The sequence below is a fragment of the Haplochromis burtoni genome, unplaced genomic scaffold (genome assembly GCF_018398535.1).
Source record: "Haplochromis burtoni strain Fernald_Lab_line unplaced genomic scaffold, NCSU_Asbu1 Contig_816, whole genome shotgun sequence".
Taxonomy (NCBI): Eukaryota; Metazoa; Chordata; class Actinopteri; order Cichliformes; family Cichlidae; genus Haplochromis; species Haplochromis burtoni.
This window is the reverse complement of record NW_024583177.1, coordinates 79,807-93,999: the sequence shown is the minus strand read 5'-3', so window position 1 is coordinate 93,999 and position 14,193 is coordinate 79,807. Positions and strand designations below refer to the sequence as shown.

Here is a 14,193-nt window from a genome sequence, read left to right as displayed (position 1 = left end):
CTCTGGTGCAAATTACTGACCTCTGTCATCATTTTAAGTGGGGGAACTTGCACAATCGGTGGCTGACTAAATACTTTTTTGCCCCACTGTAGCTTTCCCAAACATTGTAGTTTTATTTTGGATACTTTGATTATTTTTACTCTGCTTACTGAAACAAAATATTACACAAAACCCCCAAACTACCAGCGCGAAAAATTATTAGCCACCTGACGCTAATGGTTAACTTTATATGAGTTTGCTAAATAACAACTTGCAGTCATTTGTTGCAGTATTGAAATGCATCCGAATATTAACAGCGAGAAGTCCAATCATTAGGTGATGCATTTTGAACAAGCACTTGGTGATAAGTAAAACTACATTTTAACAGGAAGATAGGTACAGCAGAACCAGCCTCAGAGAGGGAAAAGCAGTGTGCCTAAAAAAAGTTGGTTGGTGAAGGAAAGACAAGAATATGAGGACTGAGGACCAAAGAAAAGTGACTTCACAAACAGTGTTGACATATTTTCTTTTATTTATTATTAACTTTGTTTACTGGTATTTGTTGCCATAAAAACAACTGAACACCTGTTCAAGTCACATGCTTGATTCACAATGCAGTGAATCAAGCATTTTTGAAATGTAAGAAATTACATTTAAGACTTGTTGAGGACTTATTTATATACCAAACAGAATGAAATTTAATCCCTGCTTCATGATCAAACCTTCTAAAGAATCAAGACATCACTAAAATCCAGTAGGGATTTACAGAGAGCAAAAATTGCTTTAATTTTTTTCCAGTACTTTCCAGCAGTCTTAGATAAAACAAAGCATTTCAGTTGTGAGTCGAAATGGTTATATTTAGTATTGATGGAGATTTTTCAGTCCTTAACCCTAAAATGAGTAATAGGTTTGCCATTAACTTCTGCATACTCACTCTTGATAATTAAAAAAAACAAAACAAACAAACAAAAAGCCGCTCTTAAATTGGACCTATTCTGCTCATTTCCAGTTCAGTAGTATTATTATTTGACTAAAGGAATTTCATATGCCCTTACAAGAAATAAGTGGAACATGATTTTAAAAAAATATACTTCTGCCAGGTTTCTCATCATTGTAGAAGTTAATCAAATGAATTTAATTATTGTCAATGTATGCCATATTAGATTATGCTGAAATGTTATTTTGTATGTTATGTTGTTTTGTCACAAAACGCATCAGACTCTGCAAAATGTAGTGATGTTCCAGGGAAAATAGCAGCTGCATTGTTGTGGCTAATGTGAATCTTACTAAATGAAACATGCTATGTAACCACAAAAAGCACTAAGAAGGGAATAATATACCTGTTACATCATTATCTTCCTTTTGTTTATTTTGTCAAAAAACAACACAAGGATTTCTTAGTCTGTTTCTCAGCATTTCCCTTTATTGTCTCAGTCCCAAACAAATTGGTTACAAATTTAGTTCCTTTTTATAGTTTCCTTAAAAAGATCTTATTTTCATTTCCAACACCATAGTTTCATTTTTGGGTGACACAATGTTAACTTTAAATGATTAAACTTTAAAAGTTCAACATCATCTTTTCCATTCAAAGTATTTCCTATAAATGAGCTTGAAAAAAATATAAGTAAAACTTGGGAATAAAGAACCATTTAAAAATCTCTTAACACTGTTTTATCTATTCATTTGACATCCATGAACTTAAGGTAGGCTCAGTCTTATAATCATACTGTAAGTGAATGAGGTCAGCTCTCCCCTGGTATATAGACATGTTACTTTCTCGCCATGCTGGAAGTGGGAAATATACTCCCTCGTCTCCCCGTCTACAGAGCTGCACTTACTCAGCTTGCTCATGTCTGTGCATTTTGCAATAAGCATTTTAGTTGCTCTATAGCACTATACCCGACTCCACTTGCTGGTTTAACATCTTTCCTGGTGGAAAGCCATTGTAACACAATGTATTTCTGACAGAATATAGGGGAAACGAGTCCCAAATATTTGTATTATTATCAGAATGAGCCCCCTTTAAATTACAAATAGTTTCTAATCATAATATGTAAACATTATTATACATGGAGAAAATGCATGAATATGTAAAAATTTGCTAGCCCTGAAACAGACTTGCAAGTTGTTTAGCATACGATGCCTCTCGTGGCTGGGATAGGCTCCAGGCCTCCTGTGACCCTGAACTGAACAAGTAGTTAATAAAAATGAATGGATTAATGGAAATTACAGATATTCCTCTATAATACTTCATCCAACCAATGCATTTGTATGTGAATACTATGCATCGTAAAAATACAAGATATTTATGGTATCCAGTATGTAGCATCCATTGTCCTTGAAAATATGCAGGTTTATTCTGCAAGGTACTAATCAAGCCTATAATCTCAAAGAAAAAAACAAACAAACAAAAAAACTGTGCTGTACTACCCTAGTCCAGAAAGATCTAAGAGTAGTCACCATCTAGCATTTGTAGTAAAAATGTGTGATGTGTGGAATATGAAGAGATCGGTGGTACTGAGAGTCAGCATGTTTTTGAAGCGCTCAGGATGTATTATGCAGTGCAAGGCCGACAAATAACAGATCAGAAATGAAAGAAATGTCTCCCCACACTGGAAGAAATCAGTAGTGCAGGCATGTTTTTGTTAACTCACAGAATAACTGGGGCAAAGACACAAAGTGCTCTCCTACCTTAGACACACCTGAACACAAGCACTTTGAGTGCTCAGTTGTAGCAGAGCACTATATAAGTACAGTTTTACACTACAATGTGCACCATAACACACATTCAGCTTTGTACTGCACAGTCAAGTGGCAAAACAGAGACGTGATGGTCTTGTAGGTGTGTTGTTCAGATACACTTGGCCTCCATATCATAGAGCTGAAGAAGGTCTGCGATCACAGCGTCGATATCTGCTTTCATCACGTCGTCACACAGCACCTACACACACACACACACACACACACACACACACACACACACACACACACACACACACACACACACACACACACCTCAATAAACAGCAGACATCGAAAGGTCGACGCACCATTTTTAAAAAACATATTTTTTTGTCCTCTTGCCTTGAGGACCAAAGCAGAAAGACAGAAAAAAACTGGGTTTGCCCCATTTCCATTTGAATACTGCAACTTAGAAAAAAAAAAAATCTAATCTGGACAGGTTAATGTTACTTCGGTTTGTTTAAGTGCACAGTGGCACAAACAGTACAGATCTTGCATAGGCACTCCATGATTTTAGTTTTATCAAGGTTAGTGTCAAACAAACTGTTTCTCCACCTTACAGTGCTGTTATAGACAAATCTAAATGCTAAATGCAGCTCACACACTTAAAGCCAGGAGCTCACGTTCCACATCCTGCAGGCTCCTTCAAAGAATAATTCCAATTTGTGTCAACCAGCTGGATTTTTCATTGACATGGCTATTGTCTCCTGCAGACACTTGAGGAAATGAGGACATGCTGAACAAAAAGTTATCCACAGGTAAACAAGTCTCTCTCATGTGGACCAATATACAACAGGAGTTTCAAACCAAGGGTTTCATTCAGCAAACTGAGCCTTTGAAAACTATGAAAATTATAGTGAAGTCATTAATTTTTAAACAAAAGGTACTTGTATTCTTTTTCTTCTGATATCTGCATAACTATGCTAGAGTGAAATGTATGGAAAGTGAAAATTCAAGAAAATATCCAGATATTAACAAGTTGTTTGAATAATAAAGTTGGATATTATTATTATTGTTGTTTATCATTTAGTTTAAAAAAACAAACAAAAAACAACTCAACATGCAAAGGTTTTGTGCTTCTTGGTAAACACTTACCAAGAATGCAGGCAGCGAATCCTGACCGCATGTTATAAAACGGCCAAACCTCTCACATGTCTGGAAATGCAACCTGGGCCAGTCAGACAATGAAATCTGCTGGCTGACAGGCCCAGGAAGGCTTTTCCATCTTTAACTTGTGTAGCATGCTGTAAGAACTGTGATCGATCCACGAGTTTCTTATAAACATATAAAGTAGAGTTTAGTCAGAAGTTTAGACATTTATGAATGTGCTATACATAAGTATTTATCCATTTGTGTCATTATAAATCACAAAAGTTCAAAAGGTTTTAATTTTTCAAGTTAAAAACTTATAGAATATAGACAAAAATACATTTAATAAATGAACTGTGAATTGTGGCGTATTAATTCAGAATTTGGAAATGTTCTCAGGCATTCCATACCACTCAATAAAAGAAGAAAATGATCTCTGATATAGAGGAGTAGGACATCATGTAACTTTGTCTGGGGCTTGTGGTTTCAATGTAAAAAAAAAAAGTGGCTGATGTGAGGTTTTCTTCTCCAGTCAAGCTCAAACTGTTCTGGATGTGAAAGAGTGCTGTGGCGCAACATCAGCATACAACCCTGACCACCTGGATGAGGCAGTAAACACCACTTTGGTACTGCAGATTATTCCTTAATTTTTGAAGCTACAGCAGCTCTATAAAAGATCTATTTACTTTTCGACTGCTATCAACTTCAGCACATAAACTAACGCTTCAATTAACTGAACACAGATGCTTTAACTGACATTTTAAATGCAGTGTCGGGGTGGCTGAAGCTCAGGAGGCAGAGAAGGTCATTTGCTAATCGGAAGGTTAGCGGTTTGATCCCTGGCTGCTCCAGTCTGCATGCCAAATATCCTTGGGCAAGATACTAACCCCTAAGTTACTCTCTGATGTATCCATCAGAGTCTGAATGTGTGTGAATGTTAGATATAAAGCACTTACATAGAAAAAGCATAGATAAAAGTGCTTGTGTGGATGGGTGAATGTGGCAAGTTGTGTAAAGCACTTTGAGTGCTCAGGTCGATTAGAAAAGAACCCGGTCCACTTACCATTTACCAGTTGGTGGTTTCACACAGTTACCATTACTGGCTGCATATGAGCTCATCAGTCAGCTGCTTTCAAATAACACATCAAGAGTGAAGAGTAGGCTTTAACTAAAGACACATGGCAGATGCTGCCTCTCTCTAAGCCTGGTTCTACTGGAGGTTTCTTCCTCTTAAAAGGGAGTTTTTCCTTTCCACTTTTCTCTGTATTATTGTAGGGTCTTTACCTTAGAGTACAGCTGTTGTTGTGATCTGGCATTATGCGAATAAAATGGAATTGAACTGATATCTATAACTATGGTCACTGTAAACATACAGACTATCACTTCAAGTATTTTCAGCCATGATATTTCACTTGCTTTCATTGCCATACTTCAGCTACTCATCCTTATTCATCGAGTTAAATGTTTCTTGTTGCTGCTAACATGTTGACACTGGACACTTAACGGCTGTCACTTCCTACACACAAATGAGTACCAGAGGTTTGCACACTAAAATACTTTAAGTATCTTTAGTGCTTAGAAGTTAACTGAAACTTTAATCACATTTACAGTTTACATTCTTCCCTGAGATTTCAGTTGCTTTCACTGGAACACTTTGACTGATATCCCACTTGCTTCCATCTCTTACTCTTTGACATTTGCCGTCACATATCTGCCATTTCAGTTGCTTTCATTGGTGACACATCAGTTGATAAATCGCACCAACCAAATGGGACTAAAACTTTTTTCAAAATCTGACACTGCAACTGGTATACCAACTTGTGTTGTTTTGACGAACTGTGACCTTGGACGTAATGCTGAGCTTGTCATTGGATGTAATTTGTTAGCTTGTTTTCTCATTTTTAATTCATTTTCTCTATACTAAATTTATATTAGATTCAATCTGCCTCCCTGTAGTTTCATGTTGGCATCCAGGCATAAAACTGACACTCGTGATACACAGTGTAAATGCCTGCGCCTCTACCCTCACTAAATTGAAAGTGCGATGGGAGCAGCTACTCTGATCCGACATCATCATCTCAAAATGAGGGAAAAACAGAAGGAAAGTGAAGGAGGGTTTCTGTTCTGTTTAAACTGGAGCTTAATGGAAAAGTAGAGATGTCAGTTCATCATCATCAGAATTTCCTGTGTTGATTTCAGAGCTAAATGAAGGAGGAAATAACTTTCATCTTCTGGGTTTATCAGCTAACACCTGCTAGCCTCTAACTTCCTATAAGATGATGTCACATTTTCCTCTTGAAGTAATAAATCCACCTACAGTGCACAGATTCTTTCTCTCACTTGAGCACGGACACACGCACTTTGGATTAGCCCTCTCTCTTCAGAGAGAATAGGAACACTTTTCAGCACATACCTGCCACCACTCTCTCTCCCCAGCAGGCAGTTCCACTCCATAGCTGTTTAGAGCCAGGTACAGCATTGCTATGGCGATGTGTTGGGGTCTGTGGCAGATGACCATGGCTCCATGGTAACAGTCTCTAAGCAGCGCCCAGGAAGTTTCAGCTACAGGAGTTCGAGACCAAGCATGGCGGTTCACAAGTGACTTGACAGACAGCAGGTAGTGGAGCAAATTCTGAAGATGAAAGACAGCAGACAAATTTAAACTTCAGAGATCAGGCACTACTACACTTACTATTTTATTAAATGCAAGGGTCATGTAAGTAAAACTAAAAGCATTCAAGCCAACAGAAAACACTTGTTTGTCCCAGAGATCACAGAGATCGTAAACACAAGCACATTTGCATCAGAAAATCAGGCAGTAACACAGACCAAAAAGGAGGTTTAGCACCAAATAAGGAGGGAACAGGGATCCGTGCACGTGCGCTCACAACTACCTTGTGAGGGTGTTCGAAGGAGACTTGGAAGTTGAGCTGTCGGAGGATGAGGAGCTCACACTGCACCACGCTGTCCCTCAGGTTCCAGAACTCCTTGTCACATTCTAAAGGAGTACTGCCACTGTTGAAATACCTGAAAGGGTGGAGGAGAGCATTTAAGGTGACAGCTCCAAAAACTGAATGGTTAAACTGCCTGGTAAAGAATTTGTTATTTAATGTATCCACTTCCATAAAAGTGTGATGTGAAATGTAAAATAAAACAGGATTCACAGTTGCCTGCTCATCCAGCTGAGCTAAACTGGTGCCCGCCCACATGTTTTTAAAGCACTGGGACAAGAGCCTGGAAGGGTTGTGCTTTTTTTTTTAAAAAAAAAAGGATGTCCATTTATAGCATGCTTGTCTACTTCAGTTTAAGAGCAATATGTGCTGTATGTGTAGATGATATTTCCTCAGAAAAATTAGTGCCAAACTACATAATACATATGTTGCATGTGCAGAGTGGAGTTCAGGTTTTTTTAAGGCACAGGGAAAATTTCAGTGAATGCAAATATTGAAACAATCAAAAGCTTCAGAACAAGCCACTATGTGGAGGAGTGGGACTGGCAACTTTTAACTTGGCTTAATTTTTAACAGAAATACTTTTTATTATTATTCATGTTGATGTTGTTGTTTTTTTCCACTTTTTAATATGTCTACTCTTAAGTTAATGTGTTTTCTCCATGCATTTTCTCACACATGAGTGGGTTAGAGCCTGTCCAAAGTCATACTTTAAGAAAATCAGGGTACCAAGTGCAGATCCCAGAAAATTAACATACTTTTGCACTTTGTTTTATGTCTTATTTAAATGTATGTTTATGACTGGAGACTGAGTATATTCTGGTTTTGCACTTGTTGATGGGACAGAGTCTTATCTAAAAATATTACCTTGGGCTTTACAAGCCTTCCTTTACAAGGCTATTTTGTTTTTACTCTTGTGATGTTTTTCAGACCAAACCATTTATTCAAGAAAAGCAGACTACTCATTAAAAATGATTTATTAAATGTTTGGGGCTTTTTAATGTCCCTCTCCATAACAAAAAGAGTTCAGAAAGACAAAACACAACCTTTTTGTTCTCAAGCAAAGTCAAATATCTAAGAGGCTCTGTTAGCAAGAAATTGTTTTTCTCTCAGCAGTGAGGTTAAAATGTCGATTATACACTCCACCTTTTAAATTATTACCTGTGGCTTACATTGATGATATCACGGGTCCTGATGTGCTGCTCCTCCACTTTACCAGCCAGGTACACACAGCTCATGGCCACTAGGTAGGGTTCATAGGCATGGATACTGACCCTCTCAAAGAAACGATGATAGAGCACACATGCTGTAGCCACGGGCACCGAGTGCATGCAGAGTTTCACTCCTGAATAACAGAGGAGGGGGTAAGATGTAGGTCTTTAAGGGCACACTAATGTTTTATCATCTTTAGCTGACTGATTCACACCTATTTTTACCCGCTGTAATCCTGAAATGCAGTTTCAGTTCACATTACTATTCGTTTGAAATCCCATTAAATCAACAAATCAAAAACCAGGAAAGAATACATAATACTGGACACATGTTTCAAAAACCTTAAACCTTGACTTTCTTAAAGAGAACCTGCTCATTTCCAACTCAATATTTTTTTTTCTTGAATTCTCGTAAAGAAGCTCTATATGATTTAAAATTTCAAATAGTCCTTATTTAGATTTTACTGGGTCTCAGCACAGCATTCATACGCTGTGTGAAACAGACTGTCTTCCCCCTTTAAGCTTCAGAGCAATGGGAGATGACTATTATAGGGAACTCCGATATCTCTCACTGTCATCAGACAGAGTGTAGAGCAAAATTATTTTGGCTCATTCTTTGATACTATGGTGATATGAACATCTACCACTGGAGCAATGTATTTGAAAGAAAATAAAGACGAGCATAAAATGTGTTCTTTAATTTATCATTACACCAAAATAAGCAATCACTTGCCTTATGTCAAAAACTAAATGTCAATGGGAGCTGCTTAATCACGGGTGTGATCACATGTGTCAGAAAGTGAGGACCATTTCAGGAAAAAGGCTGATTAGTCTTTCTAAATTTCTGGCACCATATATCTAATTTTATAGATGCCCATTTCCACTTGGTAGAAAAAAAAACATGATATAAATAAAAACAAACAAAAAAAACAAAAAACAATAATGCATACTTTAACCATCTAGATCTAGATCGTAGGGCAGCAAAGGTTAGTCAAAATCTATGTTTTCACTGAGTAAGTACATAGACAAAGTATTGTCCTATAACGAAACCTCTTTTTTTCCAGGCTTAGACAAAATACAAAAGATGAACGTAGACAGTGTTAGCACTTTGCCCGCTGCCTCGTTGTTTATTTGAGACAGAACTGGCTATATTTAGACCGGAAGATGCAGCGCTGAGCTCAAACAGAAAATAGGAAAACAAAAATTATTATGGTTTTTTGGTGTGCTGTATATTCTTAGCAAACCATAGTCTTTATTAGATATAATATACATACAGATATAACAATAAAATTTTATAATAGAATCAAGATGAGCACCTCTGTACAGTTGTAATGAGGGGAGTGATTAACTATAGAGACCAAAAGCATTTTTTGTGAACATGTTTACCATGCATTGCTGAATTCAGGCATTTAAACATGGGTTTCTAATGTTCAAAACACTCTTAAGCACAATGAAGTGGGTAAGAGGGGAGGTGTCAAGGGGAATGGGGGGGGGGATTTGAGACAAGAGCAAGAGTAAAATTTACAAGAAGCTAGTGAGACCTGCTATGATGTAAGGTTTGGAGATGGTGGGACTGAAAGAAAGATGGGATGCGGAGCTTCAAGTGGCAGAACTGAAGACGTTAAGATATTTACTAGGGTCCACCATGATGGACTCACTTAAATGTTTAAAGTGTGTGTCTTTTAACTTGACACAGGGTTATTAACTTCTCATTAGTGATCATGATTGACTATAACTTGTAGTTAATCTTGACCAGCATAAAAAGGATTTCTTTGACAGCAATAACTGGAATGTATTCAGAACAAAGGGAAAGTACTACAACGTGTGACGCAGAAGTGTACATTTACACAAGTTGGGAATGTCTCTTGGAGACATTTATGAATAACTGTGCTTTCAGTATAATCAGTTCAGACAATTGTGCATAAGTACACGTTATTCAGATGTCACCACTTCGCCAAGTCTGGAGGAAAACCCAAATGAGACAAAATTGGTTACGATGTTCGCAAATAACCCAGGAACCAACTAGGCTCAAGCCAACAATGAAACTTTCAAGCTCAGCTGAAATTTAATGCTGCTCACATGGTTGCCTCTTTAGGCATTTGACTTTAGGCATTTAGCTTTTTGGACAAAATAACAAGAGATCGTTTTGAGGAGTAAAGGTGGAGCTTTCAAACCTAAGAACATTGTACCATCTTGCCAAGCATGGTGGTGGAAGTATCATGCTCTGGGGCCGTTTGTGGTGGTACGAGTTGTACTGGTACATTGCACAAAATAGGCAGCATTATGAAGAAGGAGGACTACCTCCAAACTCTTCAACTTCAGCACACCTTAAGGGCTAGCTGGCTAGCTAAAACTTTGATAATAACTGAGTGTTACAACAGAACAGCGATCTCAAACACATGAAACCAATTAATAAAAATGAACAACTCACTTTTTTTTAAAACTTTTGATACAACTGATGACGTAAATCAGCTGATACATTAATCTGAATTCATTATATATATTTTTTTAAATCAAAGACTTTACTTGTCATTCCTAGCAGGTAAGACTTGATAAGTTTACTTTATAGCCCTGACAACTTGCTCTTCGAACCCTCTCTCACACTCACACACAGACCACCCCTGGATTACCTGTCTCCATGATGAAACGACAAACGCGAAAGTGTTTCGTGTCAAGGCTCGGGTCAGCCGCTATATCCCCACCAGAGTCTCTCCTTCCAGCAACGCGCAGAGATGCGGTCGAGTAAGCAGATGGTCCCTGCATGTCTAGTGGAGTACAAGCAGGGGTAACCAACAATAGAAAAAAAGCACAGACTGTCTACAAGAGTCAAGAAGATGATAATTGAAGGCTGTGAGTTTCATTGTAAACTTTTAACTTACCCATCCAAAGTGCAAATTCTACGTGATATATTTATTCCTACTTTTTGAAAAACAAACATAAGATCTGCTTGTTAGTTACATATCTTAATCAACTTGTCTTCTTAGTTGCCGCTAGTAATACCCGGAAGAAAAATAGTTGGACTTCCGGTTAATATATACATATATATATATATATATATATTTTAAGTGCGTAAGAAAGAAATATGCTTTATGCAACACTCTGTGCAATCCCGTCTGCAGGAAAATAAAAACATAATTAAACGCAAGCATCCGCACATGATGTGTTTTGACATACGAAATAATTTCTACCTCATAACTTCCGTTTTAGATCTTTCAAAATAAAAGCCCCCTGAAGGCGGAACAGATCACATTTAGGCCAATAAAACAACTTGTAAATTAATCATTACAAACACGGAATCAGATAGTACTGATAAAACATGTATGAACAACAACAAAAAAAACACAAACAAAAAATAAATAAACTGTACAAACTGATTCATATGAGGGTTTTTTCAGGCCATAGTTTGTAACTCTTTTCAAATAAGCTGTTGTAGGGAGAAGTCTGTTTGTCTATATTGCTAAGCAACGAGTCAACAATTTAACAGATTAAGAAACCGTAACTTACAGATCCAGCAATGTCTTCCAGGTATTCGGCAAACCAGGTAATCTAAATAACAACGTCAATAAAAACTCTAAACATTACACATTTTACTTCTCTGTTTATGCGTTTTTAAAACTTCTATTCACAGTATGACAGCGCCTTTAAACCGCACAGGCTGCAGAACTGGTGTGAGACTAAGCACTTCAAAGAGGTATAGGAAGTTTTCAACTCTTGATCATTTCCATTTCGTGTTAGATTTAAACAAATTTGTGCAAAAATAGATTTTTACAAAGATTTTATCTCCCTCTTTGTGTGGGTATTTGCAGAGACCTAGTGCACAGGTGGGCCGTACCACCTTCATCGCTGATGATAGAGGACACCTGCTCCCAGGAGTGGGGAAGGTGAGATCACATCTTTCTTCTTTCCCCTCTTCACTGGAAGTGTCGTTTTTCACTGTGAATATATGACTTCACTCCCTCACTGCGTGTGTGTTGCTACAGAGAGGCCTTGCATGGCCTGACTTTAAAGGCACCTGGGATCTACCTGCTCGCATCCCAGGCCAGCGAATCAACCCTACCGCCCGCTCTGTGGAGGGCCTCAACAGGCTCAAATCATGGGGACGGTACCCAAAGAACGCTGACATGTCTCAGCCACACAGAGGCAGCAAAAGCACAAATAGGCAGAAGGAAACTGGCGAGCAGGTTAGAGCCACACAAACACAACAGCCTGGTGTGGTGTTGAGTGTATACTAACAATTTTTCCATCCAGACTGATGTTTTCACAAACTCTGTGCTGTTTTCACAGTGTGTTTGTCAGTCATATGACTTACCCAAAAAAAAGTTGCTGAGTACTGCTTCATCTTTCCAAGTAAATGTAATGTTTGAGCTGAATCTTGAGACTGCCTGAGCAGGTTTCAGCGAAGACTATCTTTATTTTTAACTACATGCTTTGGTACAAACATTACTGATTCACTATGATGAGTACAGAGAAAGCATATTGCTGTGAATGCTTTCATCAGCAACTACACTCATGTGAAAGAGACAATTTTCATAGGATTCAATGATATTCCATGATATATTCATTGTTCAGTAGCTTAACAAATGACCACAAAAAGAACATTCCTCTGAAAACAGTCGGGTAAAAAGACTGGATGGAAAATGAGTGAAAAAGAAACCAATATCTAAAGTAAAAGTTTAAAAAATCTTCAGAAAGCCTGGAACACTATTTCTCAAGACCACTTTAAAAATTGCAAGAAAATCTGGCTCCAGGAAACAAAATATAAAGAAATGAGTAGTGAAGACTTGTTATAGTTATGGTTGGAAAATTGTAGGTACATATTACTTTCCACAAGTCAAGGTCAAGGTAACTTTATTTATGCCCATAGGCAAGGTAAATTTTCTTCACAGAAAAATGTTAGCATTTGGCATCCCTTCAAAAACACACAATGTCAATAGAAAATTGTATTTGTTTAGTCAGTATAAGCTTTTAATGATATAAGTTTATTTGTGATAGAATGCTGCATGATGATCTTTTCCTTGCTTAGAACTGATTGTTCTTTATGAAACGTGTTCTGATAGTTGTATCTGAATCTTTCCACAGCGATAGTAAGAAGTTGAACAAGCAGTTCTGATCTTGCACACACACACACACACACACACACACACACACACACACACACACACACAACAATCACATTTTACAGGGTATCTGATTGAGTCAGATTTTTGTTCAGATGTTACATCATATCCTTAAAAATGTATTTAGTGTGTCATCAAATAGAAAAACTTTCTTTTTTTTTCTTTTTTCTTTTTTTTTTTTCCGCCTGTCCCATTTGGTTCTTTAGCCATCAGAATTGTTGTCTGAAGACCAACAAGGATACCCAATTGATTTACTTTGCCAAATGGATCATCGTGGCATTGCCGTATTGGTCCATTTGGTCGATCTTTGTTTTTATTATTTATTATATTTTATTTTCAGATGTTACAGACGGGACAGACATGAGTGATGGATAGGAAAGGGAGAAAGAAAGAGGAAGGAAAGGAAAAACAGAAGGGGAGAGGGACAGTGAGAAAGGGGGGGAGAAAAAAAATAAAAATCTCCTGGATCACCTGTTGAGAGAAGAAGAGAAAACAAGCAAAAAAAAAACAAAAAAAAAAAACAAAGCAACATACTAAACACAACACCATCGCATTAATCTAGCTAAGTGTAAACAGCAGTAAATACTAAATATTCAATGTTGTTGTGCAGCACGCAGGACAGATGTGCTTCGAAGTAGCAGCCAACAAAGGTGTAATTTGAGTCTACGAGCAGTGAACACCCGTGTGCATACCTGTGTGGATCAGCGCGCTTGTATTCCAAAGGTTTCTCCATGTAACGATCTGCTAGGGAGTGTGGGGGGGCCACAGCCCCGTCCTCCAGGGTGTGAAGCAGGTATGGAGGAGATCAAAACTCCAGACATCCAGAGGCCCCCAGAACACAAGAGACCATGGAGATCGGCATATGCTGCCATCAGAATTTCGGCCTCAAGCGCTGTAAAATACATTGACCGCGCCTTCTTTCCCTCCGTCTCCATGGTGACTCGCTTAATCTGTGCTCCGCTTATCAGGGCTTTATGTATCCTCGTCCGCGCGCTTCACTTGGGGTTAAAGCGCAACTCCGCGTTGATCTGAACTACTTGTTATCAGCCTTTCTGAAACCGAATATTCCGAGTTGGACAGTTCGGGGTTACTCAACCGTGAGTG

At 38.0% G+C, this 14,193-nt stretch overlaps 2 protein-coding genes across 2 annotated transcripts in view; one reads left to right on the top strand and one right to left on the bottom strand.

The window, feature by feature from the left end:
• Nucleotides 1–1,380: 1,380 nt before the first annotated feature.
• On the bottom strand, nt 1,381–10,974 carry ccnq (cyclin Q). Its single transcript, XM_005950644.3, has 6 exons — nt 10,852–10,974; nt 10,603–10,737; nt 7,923–8,106; nt 6,705–6,837; nt 6,224–6,442; nt 1,381–2,920 (listed from the first exon to the last, which is right to left on the bottom strand). The coding sequence occupies exons 1-6, from the start codon at nt 10,853–10,855 to the stop codon at nt 2,831–2,833; spliced, it is 765 nt and encodes a 254-aa protein (XP_005950706.1). The 5' UTR covers nt 10,856–10,974; the 3' UTR covers nt 1,381–2,830.
• Nucleotides 10,975–11,426: 452 nt separating this feature from the next.
• Nucleotides 11,427–14,193, top strand: part of cfap126 (cilia and flagella associated protein 126) — a 20,534-nt gene continuing 17,767 nt past the window's right edge. The window contains exons 1-4 of the mRNA XM_005950636.3: nt 11,427–11,513; nt 11,601–11,663; nt 11,779–11,853; nt 11,953–12,153. Of these exons, the coding sequence (XP_005950698.1) occupies nt 11,487–11,513; nt 11,601–11,663; nt 11,779–11,853; nt 11,953–12,153 (366 nt within the window). The 5' untranslated portion in view covers nt 11,427–11,486. The remainder of the gene's footprint in view (nt 11,514–11,600; nt 11,664–11,778; nt 11,854–11,952; nt 12,154–14,193) is intronic.